General features: G+C 49.4%; 1 protein-coding gene and 1 long non-coding RNA gene across 4 annotated transcripts; one reads left to right on the top strand and one right to left on the bottom strand.

Annotated features, from left to right (window-relative positions):
- Nucleotides 1-5: 5 nt before the first annotated feature.
- MRNIP (MRN complex interacting protein) lies at nt 6-15,855 on the bottom strand. Of its 3 annotated transcripts, none has more exons than XR_011425405.1 (7): nt 14,932-15,132; nt 12,325-12,384; nt 6,936-7,024; nt 4,070-4,145; nt 2,740-2,980; nt 2,076-2,151; nt 6-656 (listed from the first exon to the last, which is right to left on the bottom strand). XR_011425405.1 is itself a non-coding variant. In XM_005599174.4 (7 exons), exons 2-7 carry the CDS (start codon nt 12,382-12,384, stop codon nt 171-173), a joined length of 945 nt encoding a protein of 314 aa, XP_005599231.3. In that variant the 5' UTR covers nt 15,716-15,855; the 3' UTR covers nt 6-170. The 3 variants fall into 3 exon arrangements, 2 of the variants coding, with proteins under 2 accessions (XP_005599231.3, XP_023472788.2); XM_005599174.4 differs by lacking the exon at nt 14,932-15,132 and adding an exon at nt 15,716-15,855 and having other exon boundaries at nt 2,823-2,980; XM_023617020.2 differs by having other exon boundaries at nt 2,823-2,980; nt 14,932-15,156.
- LOC138917429 (uncharacterized) lies at nt 15,273-17,383 on the top strand. The gene is made up of 2 exons (XR_011425407.1): nt 15,273-15,829; nt 17,261-17,383. It is a non-coding gene; the product is annotated as an uncharacterized lncRNA (long non-coding RNA).
- The last annotated feature ends 185 nt before the right edge of the window (nt 17,384-17,568 follow it).

Genomic DNA, 17,568 nt, shown 5'->3' with positions numbered 1-17,568 from the left:
GATGATCTGTTTGATAGTGATTTTTATTGTCAGTTCTCGGTAGTTCCCATAAATCATCCTCAGTCCTATTTAAAAGCAACTTAGGGAGCCCTATTTCCAGTGGCATACGGTCTAGTGGCGAAGGGCTCATTTAACAAATGTGTCTAAATTTACAATATACTAGTCTTGGTTCACAGATCATCATCAAAGTCCTCACCGGTTTTAAAGAGGTCACATAGATGCATGAGTGGGGGCTCCTGTGTCCCTCTGACTGAGGGCCCACCCTCTGCCCGATGTGCTGTGCCCCACAACTGCTCAGGGGCCTTCCCACAGGGCCTCTTGGGCCCAGATGTGAGAGTGTGTGTGGCCTCAGGAAGCTGGGGTGCACCGGGGGACCTGCTGAGGAGCCTTTCTCTTGGGGTCTGGGTCCTGAGGGTCCCCTGCTCAGCCTGTGTTGGCTCAGCTGGCCTGAGGCCTCTGTGCAGGGGTGTTGGGGGCTCCATGTCCACGTGTGAGCTGCTTCCAGGTGGCAGAAGAAATCGTTCCCACTTAGAAGACACGGGCCTGAGCTGCTGGGCAGGATGTGATGGTGCCCCCTGAGGAACAGTGAGCTCCCTGGTGTCCCAGTCCTCGTGACTGCTTCTTTCTTTGATGTTCCCTGCCAGGCCCACGCGGCCCTGAAATGGAAACGACAGCAGATGGCCATAGCCTCCATTCAGAATAAGTGCCCCCTGCCCAGCGGGACTGAGGGACAGGAAGAGAAGGGTCCTCTTGCCTCCACTGCCACATCCTCATCTCTGCCTCAGGATTCTGACATTTTCTGCTCCATCCTCTACTTACTAGCTAGTCCTCAGGCTGGCAGGCTAGGGACGTGCTTTGATTTTGAGATTTAGCAAAGCAAATTAATGCCCTCAACCTCACCCCAAATCCTCTGCTCAATTCTATTGACCAGGCTTACCAAAAATGCAAGATACTCTCATGCAATCAGGCGATCATCTCATGGGGACCTTAGGATCAGGGAAGAGGGCGCTTGTGAGGCAGTGCAAGCAAGAAGGGCCCTAGAGACCATCTGGGAGGGGATGGAGACACTCCATCCTGCCTGCTCAGTGCCAGTCGGATGGGGAAAGTCTCTGCAGAACTGTGTTGAGGGTTTCGAAACTGGGAGTGGCTGCACAAAGGCACCTGTGGGATCCAACAATAATGCTGGGTCCTGGCTTCTCCCTTCCACTTGAGGAACCAACGATGCATGAAAATTGGGTTTCACTGCCTACAAAGGGATTTGAAAGCAATGAGAGGTGGGATCCTGCATCAGCAGCCCCAGGCAATGTGGAAGTGTCGCTGCCACTGACTGACTGTGACCTCACTGAACCACTCTGCCAGCCTTGGTCCCTCATCTTCAAAACAAAACAGTCCTGTGTTGAGCACTGAACATGATAACGCAGTGGAAATGCTGAGCTCAGGGACGGGCATATGGTAGACTCAGTAACTGTCATTATCATTATTCTAGCATTTGGAGACTCAGGGCCACATCTTTACACAGCTAGTTGGTGGCAACACCAAAGTTTGACCTCCCCACCATGGCCTATGTTGGGGGGTAGCAGTGACTGACACCCAGCTGAGTTCCTCTGCCTCAGTGCTGGCAGCTCCCATGACAGTGGAAAGCATTCTGTGGCCTTGGAAGTGCGGTGGGTCTGAAGCATCAGGAACAACTCCAGATCCTAGGTGAAGAGAGTGTCTCAAGTGCAAAAGAATGCATGTGGGTGAGTGAAGGGGAGGATGACACAGTTGCTCAGAAAGCCAAGGCAGGTCCCATGCGACAGTCTGACAAAGAGCTCCACTCTATGCGGAACGGAGAGAGCAGTCCTGACTCAGAAAAGCCCTCCTGGTCAACCTGGGCTGCCGCCAGGGCATCAAGACACCCCTTTGACCAGAAGTTAACACTACCGAGAGGATGAGTGTGGCAGGGAAACAGGCCACAGGCCAGAGAAAGGAGCTGGCTTCGGACAGAGAAGACAAGACATCTGGGTGTTAAAAAATCCTGTGTGTGCCCAATGGTCACTGGGACCAGAAGAGAAATGCTGTCTTCAATCACTGACCTGGGGCTCCAAGGTGAGCTCAGAGTTGCCTGAGTCCTGGCCGTCAGGAAGCTGAACCGTGCTCTGGCTCCATTTCCTGGCAGAGAGAAAGTGCTGTCAAGAATCCAGTCCTATCACTGCACAGCGGCCAGATCCTGACTCCATGGTCATCTGGTCTGACACCCAACACAGGTGAGGACCTTGTCTTCCTTACAGTTTCCCAGGTGCCTGGCTCAGCTCGTACCGCTGGTCCCCTCCAGACAGTAACAGGCTGCCCACCTACATACAAGGCGGTCCACTCTGCTCCACAGCTTGTAGTTATTAGAAAGTTCCTATTTTGAACTGGAACCTACCTCCCAATAGCGCCTGCCCCATAAAAGCCACCAAAGACCTGGATAAGGCAGTCTCAAAAACCTCACAGAAACGCACAGTACGTCTGCAGAAGAAACCTATACAAGTCTTTCCTGCTCTAGGCTGAAAGCTCCCAGCCACAGTGGCTACTTGAGCCGTATGTCACTTTCTCAGCCCTGCCCACAAAATAAATTCCTCCCGAGATCAGTGCCATCGGCTAGGCAGCACTACCTGAACATCGAAAAGGCACCCACGCTGGGTCCTGCCCGGCCCGACCCCTGCAGAGCAGCGCCTGGCCAGTAGCGCCTGGTGGTGACGGCACCCACTAGCTCACCCACGTTGCCACGTTGCTGCCCATTAGAAGCCGATCATCAGCGCCCATCCGTGAGTCACCGGGAGCGGGGCAAGGGCTGGCACCTTTTCCTTGGCAGGCCTGTCCTGAAGGGGGGCTCTGGCTCCTCCGTCTTGGCCTGGGGCTGTCGGCTGAAACCCACTCCTCCTTCCAGCCGCAGTCCTTTGGAGGCCCCTTCCAGATCCTTCTTCATCCAGCCCTTCTCTGAGGGCTGCGGCTTTCCCTACAGGATGGGGTGTTTATTTCAGAGTTGGAAAGCAGGCACTTTTACTGAAAATCCCCAGCCCAACTCTGAGGCCCGAGGGTCTCAGGACCCATGTCTCCCGTCACCAGGAGAGGCATTTGGCTGGAGGGCAACAGAGAGACAGATGTCCTGAGACACCACTGGCACCCTGGCACAGGCTGTGCAAAAGCTGTTGGGCACAGCTTATCAAGAACTTTGCAAATGTCCACGCTCTCTGGCCCAGTGGTTCCAAAGGAAGACAGAAGCACAAATATGCTCATCAGAGTGTTATAAATAACAACAAATATTTATAGTAGCAAAAGGTTGGAAATAACCTAAATGCCCGATAAGGGAATAAATATGGGTATGTCCACTATATTCTGTAGAAACTTTTAAAAATGGCAATCATTGAAAACCATATAGCAACACAGAAGAATGACATGCAACAAGAGCTCCCGTGTTAAAGTGGTGTGTTTAGGAGCATTCCCTGTCTACAGAAACAATCTGAAGGGCATGTGGAGAGGGCTCGCCCAGTGTGACTGAGCGCGACAGTGGGGCTCTGTCCTCAGGTGGGCAGGGAGCCTGTCTGACAGTTGTTCCCATTGCCCCTGCCCCGGCAGGACACAGTGTTCCACACACCAACGGCAGCCCCTACTCACTCAAGCTCCGACCGATACCGCCCCCACACTGATGGAGCACCTACGTCACCAGGCACAGATACAGAACCTCTTTCTGGCTCTCAGGCTGTGGAGCACACACGACCCAGGCGTTCCACGACAGCACCCCTCCCCCACCAGAAGTTTGCCCAGCGCTGTGGGACAAGGGAGGAGCACAGGAGGCGAAGTGCAAGCCGAGTTCAGAGTTCTCCAAGCCCTTTTCATGGAGCATTGTAATTATTTGTACACGTGGCTGTTTCTACCCTCACAAAAGGGACAGCTTTATTCATTTTTGTGTTCCCTATAGCTTTAAGCCAAGTGCCTGTCATTTGGTGGCATCAGCAAGTGTTTGCTGAATAAAACAAATGAAACTCCCTCCTGTGACAAAAAGCCAGCCCAGGTGGCTGAGCCAAGACAGGTGGTGCTGGCTTACCTGCAGCCTCGCGTGCTCAGCCTGCCAAGGACCTGCATTTTCCTCTTCACCGGCATTTACAGGTTCTTCCAAAGACCTTAGAGAAAGATTATACATAGGTTCTCTTGAAAATGACCAGGAAGATCAAGGACAGGGAAGACGGGAACAGCAGGATGTAAGGACTTGACCATGGATATCAAAACCCTTCTCCAGGGCATCTTGGGATCTCCTGTTGTTTTGAAGTGGTTCAGTAATCTTCCAGCAGCTTAGGCGGCTGCACAGAGGGACCATTTGTTCCCTGACTGAGACTGGCAGAGCCCTCCATCAACAGGAAAAGTGACACAGGGCAGAGAGGCAGACTCTTAACCCACAGAGACCAGAGTTTGCATCCTGGCTTTGCCAGTGACTGGCTGTCATTATGACGGTGGGACTTTGGGTTCATTGCTGTATCCCAGATTCCTGATCCACAAGTGGGGATAATACTGCATGGCTGATTGTGAAGATAAATAAGATAACACGTGTGCACATGCCCTGCTTACGGCCTGGAACAGAGAGGAATGTCCGCTGGCCTCCGGAAGCACAGAGCTGCTCCCGTCAGTGGTGGAGAGGCCTCCACTACACAGGCCACATGACAGTCTTTACAGTGCTTACATCTCCACCACTGCAGGAGGGGAGAAGGCGTTTTACTGAGCCTGACGTGTCTCAGTGACTTCCCAGCCTCCCAGGGGCCGCAGGGCTCTCTCACCACATAAAGAGCGAGGAGTCGGAGCCTCTGCAGCCGCGAGTGGGGATGGATGGGCAGTGAAACATTTACTGTGTGAGGGCTGGAGGTTAGAGCCCAAGTCACGTCCATTCATGTCAGACAGGCCTACTGCACCACACAATCGAACTGGCACGCTCTAGGGAACTGGGAGAACCCCAACCTCTCCCAAACATGGGCAGCTCTCCTTCAGTTTCTTCATCTGGAAAAAGAAGTCTATTGGTCCTCATAGGGTGATTATGAAGATGAAATGAGATCACGCACGCGCAACTCCTATCCCGCCACACGGTTGCTACTCCAGCCTTCGGGTGGGCAGCGTCCTAACAGCTCCCAGCTGGAGCTGCGCTCACCTGTCTGGTTCAGGAGCCCCATGAACCAGAGGACCCCTGGGCACTCTGAAGACACTAGTGTGTCCTCTCGCTTCCAATGTTACCATTGAGAAGCTGGCTCCACTATTCCTTTTTAGGTCATCTCTCCAGCTACTCTTCAGCTCTTCCCTTTGTCTTCTGTGTTCTGCAATTTCATTATGTTGTTGTGTCTAAGGGCAGATTTTTCTAACTTTTGAAATTAACTTATTGCGGTATAAATAATACACACTAAAATGTACAGTTAGATGATAAATTGATACATTTTGATAAATTATACCTTTGAAACTATCACCCCAATCAAGGTATAGAAAGAAAAAAATTTATTATTGATATAATTGACAAGATACAGAAAATTTTCAACCCCCCCAAATTTCCTTATATACCTCTGCAGGCAATTCCTCCCTCTCCAGAAAGCCAGCCATCCCTGCGGTGTGCAGTCTTTTGTGTCTGGCTTTAGCAGTGTTTCTGAGATTTGCCCACGGTGTTTCTGTTATAGCATTCCATTGTATGAATACACCACAGCTTGTTATCCATTCACCTTCTGAAGTGTCTGTATGTCTAGCCTTTCATCAGTATCACAGTGTCCCGATTGCTGTAAATCTTGCGGTCAGCGGTAGAAGTCCTCTGACTTTGTTCTTCTTATCAAAATTGTTTCAGCAATTCTAGGTCCCTTGCATTTCTATATAAATTTTACAATCAGTTTGTCAATTTCTTAAAAAAAAAAAAAAAAAAAGCCCGTTGGAATTTTGACTGGGATTAGGTCGCCTCTACAGATCAATTTAGGATGATCTGACATCGTAACAATATTGAATTTTCCAGTTCATGAACATGCTGTCTCTCTTCATTAATTTAGATCTTTAATTTCAGCAATGCTTTATAGTTTTTTTGTTTTGTTTGTTTTGAGCTAACTACTGCCAATCCTCCTCTTTTTTGCTGAGGAAGACTGGCCCTGAGCTAACATCCATGCCCATCTTCCTCTGCTGTATACGTGGGACGCCTACCACAGCATGGTTTGCCAAGTGGTGCCATGTCCGCAGCCCGGATCCGCACTGGCGAACCCTGGGCCTTTTTTGACATATATGAAATCTAGCTGTAAGTTTTTTTCTCTTCTTCCTCCCTGCACATTCGCTGTTTTGTGAGAGAGATATAAGCTGCGCTTAAACTCACACCCCTCAGAGCAGTTCCGTCAGAGTGCTCTGTTGGACTGTTTTCCTGGGGCTCGAACTCCTCACGCTGATACTGAATAAATTCTGTCACTAATGTCACCTAGACTCTCTCTTTCAGTCGGCATCCTCCTCAGCCAGTGCCAAGGTGACACAGGCAGGCTCCCTGCAGAAGGGGTGCACTTCTAGCTCATTGGCACACTGATGGTGGAGTTCTTTGGAGACTCAGCTTTACACAGTGTCTCTGACTGACCCCCGTGCTGGACAGGCCCCAGGCCGCGTCTCTGTCTCCCGCATCCTCCCAGCTGTCCAAATGGAAGCCCAGAGCTCCAGCCGCCCATGCCCCCAACAGCCAGCTGCTGACTCTCTGGATTTGGGCTTCTGCTTCATTTTTGACTTCTGATAATTATCTACTTTCCTATCATTTCATCAGTGTATCTGAAATATTGTAGTTGGTATTTTTAGTCATTTTCAGTTGGAAGACTGTCCAAATTGTAAGACATGGAGATCTAAGGGACTTCTCCACCGTACACTTTCAGTGTCTACTCAAGATAAAAACAAGGCAAGGTAACCGTGTCATTCTCAAACAACTGTACCTGAGTGACATCTCTGAAACTTGTCCCTGCAGCAGATTTAATTTTTGGACATGGCGCCTACAGTCAGCACCAGAGCCCTCACCGTAAGCCTGAGAAACAAAAAAATACAGTAAGTTTAAAAAGCGTTGAGAGAATGCTGAGAAACAGATCCATTAGAGATGTACCCCAGGGAGGGGACAGGGGCACTCTGCAAGGCCCACAGATGCCTGAAGCACCAGGCAGGAATCCTAACAGCGGACTGGTGCGTCTGGAGTGACTTACAAATGACCAGTCTCAGGAACCGACAGTTTCAGTCTAGCTGGCTGCCCTCCGAGCATCTGAACTCCACACATCAAGCCAGCTCAACCCAGAACCCCACACGGAGTGGTCAGTGAGCACAAATAAGAAACTCAGAAGAGAGGTAACACAAACTGCCAATAAACATATGAAATGACACTTGACCCTCGCTGATAATCAAAGGAACAGAAAATAAAGTGAGGTACTTCTTTTCACTTAACAGTTACTCCTTTTTTAATAAATACTTATTGAGCACCTATTGTGGGCCAGGCCCCGGACCAGGTAAGGAGTGTACAACACAGGAGTGGCCAAGAGTCCCTGCCGTCACGAGCTCACACTCTAGTGAGGAGACAGACAGCAGACGCCTCAGTCAACTGCCTGGCCATCAGAGGGGGAAGTGCTAGCGAGGAAGAGAAGGCGATGGAAGGGGTGGGCTGGAGTGGGGCCAGGACAGACAACTTTACACAGGGGGCTCAAGGTGGTGAAGGTCTGGGTCACTGAGAACGTGACATCTGAGCACAAAATAGGAGCTATGGGGGAGGGGCCCTGTGGATACCTGGGGGGAGGACATCAGAAGTCACGGGACGAGGATGAGGGCAAAGACCCCAGCCTGGCACTCTGCAGGCACAGTGAGGAGGCCATGCGGCTGGAACTGAGTGGTCTAGGGGGAAGATGGCAGGAGATGAATTTTGAAAGCGTAGGCCCTGCTATCGGCAGAGTCAGCTTCGTGGGCATGAAACCTGCTCTGCTGTCGCCATCTTGCAATTCTTAATAATCTTATCTTAGAACTTGTGCTGTGTGAGTGAAGTACGATGGGACAATGGAGCACGCCTGTGAGCAGAGGAGAAACGCATGCTACACGTGTCCACTGCTCCTTGCCACCCCATTTGCTTCAGTATGCTCAGTGCCCCTGGAGCACAGAATTCCAGTGGACTCACAATGCGTGAGAGTTGAGTGAAACTCTGAGTGTAGACGTTAAGTGTGTGTTGTCTATGCCTGAGTACGTGGTGGGGGGGCCCCACAGTCTGAGAGGCTAGGCTTTCCACTGGAACCAGAATTTGCTTCAAATGTAGAAAAAAGGCAAGGGTGTTCTAAAAGGCATGAACAACCACAGAACGCTATCATATCTTTTCCTACTCCTGTTACTTCCCTGAAATAGCCAATCTCCTATGCTGAAAATGATGACACAGAAGGGAGGGAAAGCTACGGCAGCCCACAGTTCCTCTCAGTCCTTCCTTACTTATCAGTGAGCTGAAGGCAGAGTGGGAAGAATGTGTGTACCAATAAGCGAAGTGAACACAGCTGAGTTAATATTGGGCAGCACTTCCACTGTACCAGTAAGAATGAAACACGCAGCCATGTGGAACTGCAAAATACCACCTGTGCAATTTTCATGATTCTGCACGTGTTCTAAATGCTTTTACTATTCCATATAAATTCTGCATGTTCTAAATGCTCTTATATTATTCCATATAAATTCTGCATGTTCTAAATGCTCTTATATTATTCTGTATAAATTCTGCACATACCCTGCATGCTCTTATGTTATTCTGTATAAATTCTGCGTATGTTCTAAATGCTCTTTGCATTTAAAACGAGTGTTGCACAATATAAATGGTAAAATTCATGCCAATAATTTAAAATGTTAGTTTTTCTTTATATAGAAAGACATCAAGTAGTAAATAAAAGACCATGAAAAGTTGAGAGACCATGAAAGAAAAGCTTAATATTTTAGTACCTTTAACGGTACTTTTTTCTGCTTTGGAACAAGAAGCTCTACATTTTCATTGTGCACTGGGCTCCCCCAAACCCAGCCCTGTGTGTAGGACCACAGATACTCCTCTAACCTGGAAGGTCTGAGTGCGAGACACGGCCCAGCCTATGTCTCAAAAGGCCCCTTCGGCTGCGCTGCTGAAAGCAGACTGTATGGCAGAAACAGGTGGCCCAGCGGGAGGCTGCTGCAAATGCGGCAGCTCAGAGCCCTGTCGTAACAAGCGGGCATAGCCTGGGCATAGTGTGAAGGCAGAGCCGACTAAACGTGCTGAGGGACTGGATGCAGAGAGTGAAAGAAAAAGAGGGGTCACGGAGGACTTCAAGGTTTTTATCCCAAACAACTAGAAAGAGGGACTTGGCACTTAAGAGATGGGGAGGACTATGGGAGAGCAAGTTGGGGGGTGAGGTGAGGGCTTCCGCTGTGGACATACTAGTTTTGGGAGGCCTGTTGGATAATCAGTAGCAGCCAAGTGGGTGGTAGCACACACTAGTTCAGGGGCAGGCCTGGGGTCTGAGACAGACGGTCCAGAGCTGTCAGATGAGCTCACTTCAGATACTAAGGGAATGAGCGTAGCTAGAGAAGAGGTCAGAAAAAACAAGTTCCAGAGCACTCTGATGTCTATACATTGGGCAGATGGGGAAAAACTACAAAGAGGACTGAGACACGGGCAGCAAGGAAGGAGGAAAACCAGGAGCAGGATGGCTAGAAGTTCAAGTGAAGAGGATGCTTCAAGGAGGGGGAAGTGACAAACTCTGAAAGACACTGCCAATCACTCAAGACACTTGAGGACTGAGAACTGATCACTGTTTATAGCAACATGGAGATCACTGCTGACTTTGACATGAGCAATTTTAGTGGACTGGTGAGGAGTAAAATCCCATTTGGGGTAAGTTCAAGTGAGAATGGGAGGAGAGGAAGAGGAAAGGTGAAGCGCAAAGTTTAAAAAGCCCGATAAGCTCCCTCTGGCCTAACCAGTAGCGTACCTGTTCCCCGCGTGGCAGAGACCGCAGGCTGAGTACTAACATGCTCTCTCGTCTTATCTGGTGCACACTAGACTACATTTTCCACTCTTCCCTACAGTCAGCTGTGGCCATAGACTAGGTTCCTTCCAGTGGAATGTGAGCCACTGCCAGGCCTGGCCCCGAAAAGCCTCTCGGGTAGCTCCTCCATGCTCTTGCCCCTTTCAGTGGCTAGAGGCAGCAGGAGACAAGCCTCAGGGAATAACAGGACCTCACGACGACAGGAGCCTGGCCCCTGAATGACCACACCAAGGACAACCGCCCTGCTCACCTCGCTTCCTCCCAGGACTGTTACAAGAGCAAGAGAAACAACTTCTATCTTGCTGAGTCCCCGCAACTGTGGTGTCTGTTTGTTACTGTGGCCTAGTCAACCATAAGTCATCTACCGTGCACATGCATGGAGGCACCGAAAGAAGGCAAAGCCTCCTCAAGGAGGATTTAGAAACATGTCCTGACCTCTAAACCAGGAGCCAGGCCCATCTCAGAACAAGCATCAGCAACTGCTCATCCCCACGCCCAGCCACCCCAGCCACTGGACCAGAGGTGGACATGAGTCAACCAGGCCACCCAGACTGCTCTTCCCAGGAGTTTACAATCGGGACTCAGCTATTTCAGTTGGCTTGAAAGGAGATGCTGTGGTCTGTGAGCAGAGTATGTACTGTGAATGTCTGGGAAGAGGGAGGAACGGAAGGAGATGAGGCAGAGGGAGGAGAAGATGCGAGGGGAGAGTGGGAGGGAAAGATGAGGCCTGTGTGTCGACAGCTTTTCAGTTCCCGGGGCTGGGTCTTCAACGAGTCCAGGAGGAAGCTCTGCCCCTGGACCCCCGAGACACCCCATTACCTTGTCTGTACGTTTTTTTATTTTGCTGAAGCTATTCTGAAGGGTTTTTTTTTTTTCCCCTATTATTTGCAACTAAAAGAACCTTGGTTGAAAGATATCCTTTGAAACAGCACTTTGACTTCAAGGAATTTGTCCTAAGGGCAGAGTCGGTCAGGTGAAGAAAGAGGCATTTGTGAGAAGCTTCACTGCGCAGCTGTGCAGAACCATGGAAACCAAAACCAACTAACGCCCACCGGCGGGCAACGGGGCACGACTCATTCAACAAATATTTATTATCAAGCGAGCACCTACCATCTGACAGGCCCTGTGCTACACGCCATGTGTGTTTTCAGTAAACACAACAGGCAGAGCCTCTGCTCTCATGGAGCTTACAGTCTGACGTGGACAGCACTCATGTAAACACACCCAAACAGAATTTCCGATCAGGATGAGGAGAAGAGCTGGCAGAAGCCCTGTTCAACAATGAGCACAAAGGCCCTAGGAAGGGAGCAGCTACGGATTACTTCAAGGTCAGAAAGAGAAGGCCCTATGGGGTCAGCCTGGTGGCGTAGTGGTTAAGTTCACACACTCTGCTTCAGTGGCCCTGGGTTCGCAGGTTCAGATCCCATGCGCACAAAGCACAGCTCATCAAGCCATGCAGTGGTGGCAACCCACATAAAATAGAGGAAGACTGGCATAGATGTTAGCTCAGCAACAATCTTCCTCATAAAAAAAAAAAAAGACAGAAAAGGCCCTATGGCTGAAGGAGGAGAATGATGAGATGAGGCTGGAGAGGTGGCATCAAGGGCTGAAGCAGGTGAAAGAGGGGCTAAAAGAGGCAAAAGATGCAGGACAACTTGTGGTATTAAAGAGATCAGGTAGGTCAACAGGTGTGGACTTGAACTGTGACGCTAGGTGAAAAAAGCAAGCTAGATAAGAGCGTTGACAACTTGCTCCCTTCAGTGCACACAGCCCTATGTCTCTCCTGACTGCCCTGCCTCCTGAGCCCACCCTCCCGCACACCCCTGCATCCACCCACAGCTGACCACCCACCCCTGGTTGGGTCTGATTCCAGTTATCTTCTGACAGGCCCCTACACTGTCCTTTCATTGTGCTCAGTCTAGTTGTAAATTACGTGCATGTGCATGCATGTGCACAGGCACACGTGTGTGGATGAGCTTCTCCTCCACTTCCACACGAGCAAACCTGTGAGGGCAAAGATGACAATGGTCTTACCTTCTACTGTTTCCGCTGTGCCTGCACACAGAAGTACTCAGTAATCCCTTGCTGCCTAAATCAACACAGGAAGGCACCCTTCCAGGTACTGCTCCCTCCCTTTACTTTCTGAAGGAACAGCAACCTAGAGAGCAGGAGCCCTGTTTCTCCAGAACTTGATCCCAATCGTGGAATGCTGGGACTCCGTGAGAAACATGCTTCAGCAGGGCTGGGTCCCACCTGCTTTCTGGCAGGGGCGTTAGACGCCCTATTTCCCAGGACTCACCCGCAAAAACGCCTGCTTCTCCCCACAGGCTTTGCATGTCCATTTGAGACTCTTCTTCATCTACAACGAAATTTCAGAAATACAGCTTAGATAATTACTTAAAACAGGTGGCACTGGATCCGAAATAATTTAAAAAGGTCAATGGAAAAGAACAAACAGTCCAGAAACAAACCAAAACATACGCATAAAAATTCAGAATATTATCAAGGTGAGGAAAGAACAGATTATCTAATAGGTGGCGCTGGGAACACTGGCACCCCACACGGAAGATCGCAGATCTGTACCACCTACGGTTCTCAAAAGTCATCCCGAAACGTAACTTAATCGGATTCTCGATAAATCTGGCTGGATGGGTTCTCTTTAACATGATAAAAGGCCTTACATTGAGCTCTAAAGCTGCAGAATCACTGTCAGCATTCCCATGAAAGTCAAGAACAAGCCAGGGTCCCCACTATTATTTACCATTTTTTCTGCACGTACAAGCCAATGGAATTGTAAAAGAGTAAATACTAAGAGGTATGAAAATGGAAAGGAGAAAAAAAAAGCTATCATCATTTATAGATGCCTTTTGTTTCTGGAACCCAAGAGAATCAAATGAAAAACTACTAAAAACAGTAAAACAACCTAATATAGGGGCTTGGTAGAAAATTAATATATCTTCAAAAATTAATACAGCCTTTTCAAAAACTTATGTTTTTGCTGAGGAACACTGGCCCTGAGCTAACTTCTGCTGCCAATCTTCCTCTTTTAGTGTGTGAGCCACTGCCACACTGTGGCCACTCACAGACAAGCGGTGTAGGTCCACACCCAGGAACCTGGGCCACCAAAGGGGAGGGCACCAAACTTGACCACTAGACCACTGGGGCTGGCCCTAATACAGCCTTAATATAAGCAAACATCTAGTTAGAAGAGATAATGGAAGAAGAGTCCATTTTATAATAGCAACAAAGAAAATGTTATCAAGGGGTACCAAATTTGCTTTGAGAAATGGAATGAAACAGCATGATTTTTTTTTCCCCCTGAGGAAGATTTGCCCTGAGCTAACATCATTGCCAATCTTCCTCTATTCTGAGTGTGGGTCACTGCCACAGCATGGCCAACAAGTGGTGCAGGTCTGTGCCCAGGACCCAAACTCATGAACCTGGGCTGACGAACCGAACTTAACCATTAGGCCACAGAGCTGGCCCAAATAGCATGATTAACATCATAAAGATGTATAGGTTGATTCATAAAATCCGTATGATTAATATGACCCTAATACAAAAATCATCAGGGCTTTTGGGGAAGTACCCAGAAGGAGTCTAAGGAGGACAAGCAGCATCTACAGATTTAAGTAGTTACAGCCTAAGATTTGGTAATTCTACTTCTCAGTATCTACCTTCCAACACCATAAAAATACTGTCTATCTTCTATGGGTACATATGCAAGTAAGAAATGCATTTAAAAAAAACAGAAAGGTCTGGAAGGACACAGTAACTGGAAACTGGCTAGCTCTAGGGGGCTGGAGAAAGGTAGCATGGTGTAACAGGATCTTTGCAATGGGACAGCCTTGGCTCTGCCACTTATTAGATGGAGAGACCACTTGATTTCTCTGGACTTCAGTATTCTTGTCTCTGTTAAATGGGAATGATATTTAATCCAGAGGTTGCTGAAATTAAATGAGATGTGTGAAATCGCCTGGTACATAGCAGACTTGGATTAAATTGTTAACTCTCTTCTCCTTGGTTTCACTTTTCAGAGAGTTGAAAACGACCACGAGAGCATCAAACCTTATATATGTGTAAACTTAAAAGTGGAAATAATTCCCACTTATTCTTAACTCCTAGAACCAAAAAATGAAACAAGTGAAAACAGCTTCTAAGCCCCTAAAATAGCCTTTACAAACTCTCGGCAAGCCACAGGCGCATACTCAGCATCTTACTGACTTCTAAACATACATTTTAAAGAAATTTGATGCTATCCTTTTTCAGGGCACAGGACTGGCAGATAACCAGGAGGAGGAGGGGATGCTCAGAAGCGGAGACGCTGACAGCCGCGTTAGGTGACATAGAACAGGGAGACAGAATACCATCTAGGAAAGAGGAGGAGAAGTGACATCCCCTATCTGGCACTGGAAAGTCAGGGAAGCAACACCTTTTAGAAATACCGATTTTCCTGTTTACGCTTCAGGGAGCAGGCGTCCTCACCACGCGGATAAAGGTGCGGGCAGAGCCAGGGAGGGACAGCAGGGGGAGCCCAGTACCGTCTCAGTTTTAAAAACTGTCAGCTCCCCTGTAGTTAAACGAAGAAAGAGCCACTTTCGGGGCTACGCGTGCATAACAGAGGCTGTCCTCCACCTGGTTTTCCCAACTACCTGCTGGAACTCACGAGGCCGCCTCCGCAGAAACCATTACCCCTGGTTTCTACGAATCTTACAACCACCAAGCAAAAAAAGAAAAAAGCGTAGAACGGCGTTATGGAGAAGCAACATCAATAAAGCCTGGTCCTCAGGACAGCCGTCGTCACTTGTCCGGACCCCAGGTACACCCGCAACCGCAGGAGACGGCGCCCGCCAGCCCTGACCGCCGTCCCCGCGCCCGGAGGAGAGGAGGCCGCCGCCCGCCCCACCTGGTGCGCCTGGAACAGGCGGCAGCTGCAGCACCGCAGGACCCGAGCCTGCTGTGGCTGCGCCATTGCGGCCGCCGTGGCCGCTGCGCGGGTTCTCCACTTTCCCGTCCGGCCTGGCTCCGCGCCGCACGCGCTGAGGTTCCTCTAGCGCCTGCAGCGCCGCCTCCTGTGCGCGTGCGCCCTGCGCTTCGGCCCGAGTCAGCCCCGCGCCACCCCCCCACCCCCGCGCCGCCTCCTGTGCGCGTGCGCCCTGCGCTTCGGCCCGGCCCGGCACCGCCCGCGCGCGCTCGGGCTCCTCTAGCGCCCCCGCACCGCCTCCCGTGCGCGTGCGCTCGGGTGACGGCCTGAGGCCCCTTCCGGGCCCAGGCTCTCCCTGTGCTGCGAGCATCCGCCAGGTCCCCGACTCGCTGTCCGAACTCGCGGCCAGTTCCCATCTCTTTCCAAGGCAGCGTCTGCGCTTAGGCTCGCTGGGGACTTTGCCGTTGCAAGGGCAGAACCTCCAGCCCACCGCCTTCCTCCGGCTTCCCCAAGTCGCAGAGAGGGAGCTGTGGGCGCCTCCCTGCTCCGGCCCTTGCCTGGGCCCCGTGGTTGGAATTTGCAGAAGCTTTGGGCAGAAGCAGTCAGTTAACCTCTGAGTCCAAGCCCATAGGGCCGGAGAACCGAGAATCCCGGGAAAACAGGTATCACCAGGCCCACGCTTCCCGGAGACGGACAGGAGGCGGCTGAAAACAAAATCAGTCCTTCTTACTGCCCCCCAAACCCCGCAAGCCACACCGCGACTCACTCAGGAAGTGGAGGAGCAAGTCCCACTCTGAGCAGGGAGGAGTATCGCACTCCTGTCGCAGCTGCCCTAGGACCCTAACGCCGGTCCTCCAAGACATTCACTCGTTCTGACAACGTAAGCCATCTTGTTAAAAGGAAATCATAACATCCAGTCCTGATGAGGATGTGATGAGAGAGGAACCCTTCTCACATGATGCTGGTAGAATGAGAAAACCATTATGGAAAACAATTTGGCAACTTGGATCGCTCAGATTTATTACTTATACACTAGTTTCATTGAAATGTAAGAGGAAAAAATGGAAATAAATGTTCTAAAGAATGTTTATGATAATACGGCATGGATCAGTATTCAGGTTCATTTCAAAGTCTGAGTTTGAAGTGAAAATGGCGGCATGTGTATGTTGGGAAGCAAGGAGGTTACAAGAAAAGTGTGCATTTCAGTTATGTAAAGCCAGACATTTATTTCCAGGTGTAGGGAGTTAGGGTTATGGATGATTTTAAATTTTTTACATTTTCCAAACTTTGCACAGTAGCATATATTAGAAAAAAACAAATTAGCTTAAAAAATTGTTTGAGGGGGCCGGCTCCGTGGCCGAGTGGTTAAGTTCGCGCGCTCCGCTGCGGCGGCCCAGGGTTCGGATCCTGGGCGCGGACATGGGACCGCTCCTCAGGCCACGTTGAGGCGGTGTCCCATATCCCACAACTAAGAAGGACCTGCAACTAAGATATACAACTATGTACGGGGTTGGGGGGGGGGGGTGGTGAGATAAAGCAGAAAAAAGAGATTGGCAACAGTTGTTAGCTCAGGTGTCAATCTTTAAAAAAAAAAATTATGTTTGAGAGACCGTATATACAAATGGACAGAGACCAAACCACATATGACAGCCTCTACAGCAGCCAGCCCCTCCTCCCACCAAGTCAAACTACAGCCTCCAGAGCAGCCAGGACTTGTCCAATGACTGTCAGCTTCCCTAATTTTTGCACCTCCCTCCATCTCAGGACCAATCAGAGAAAGCCAATTATGCTCCCCAAACAGAAGACATCTAGGTAGGCAGCCTCAGCTTCTGCCAATAGGCTCTAAGCAGCACACCTGAAGCCGTCCCTTGTTTTTACTGTAAGGGATGCCCACTCCTCTGCCTGCCCTTGAGCCTCTGCCAAAGACAACAGATGGCAGCGGCCTCCTTCTCTGTAGCAAGCTCTGGATAAATAGTGCCTGTTCTCATTTAGGTCTTTAGTTCCACAGACTTGAGTTATTGGGGCTGAAAGCAGAAGGCCTCTGCAAAAAACGTTTTATGCTTAATGAAAAGAGCAGAATAAAAATCTCATGTAGACTATGAGATCAACTTTGAAAAAGATAAAATATAGAAAAAACAGTAGTAGTCTTAAATACTGACTAGTAGGAAAAACAGTTTTTCTACTTTTCTGTATTTTTTCCTCCTTTCTGCAATAAACATGTAAGCCTTTTTTTTTTGCTGGGAAAGATTCACTCTGAGCTAACAGCTGTTGTTAATCTTCCTCTCCCTCTCTTTTTTTTCCCTCCCCAAAGCCCTCTAGTTGCAAGTCCTTTTAGTTCTATGTGAGCCACTGGCACAGCATGGCATTTGACAGACAGGTGGTGTGGTTCCAATGCGGGAATCTAACCTGGGCCACTGAAGTGGAGCATGGAACTTTAACCACTAGGCCATCAGGGCTGGCTCACAGGTAAGCCTTTAAAAATTCACATACATGTATTTTTTTTCTTGGAGATTATATGAATGACTTCAATGGTTTGGTACAACATATCACTTGGTAAGCAGTTTCAAAATATACAATTATGTTTACTTATAGAATAAAAATATATTTAAAACTGTGTTA

This window comes from Equus caballus, chromosome 14 (assembly GCF_041296265.1).
Source record: "Equus caballus isolate H_3958 breed thoroughbred chromosome 14, TB-T2T, whole genome shotgun sequence".
Lineage (NCBI taxonomy): Eukaryota > Metazoa > Chordata > Mammalia > Perissodactyla > Equidae > Equus > Equus caballus.
Note: the sequence above shows the minus strand (reverse complement) of the source record. Positions and strands in the feature narration are given on the sequence as shown.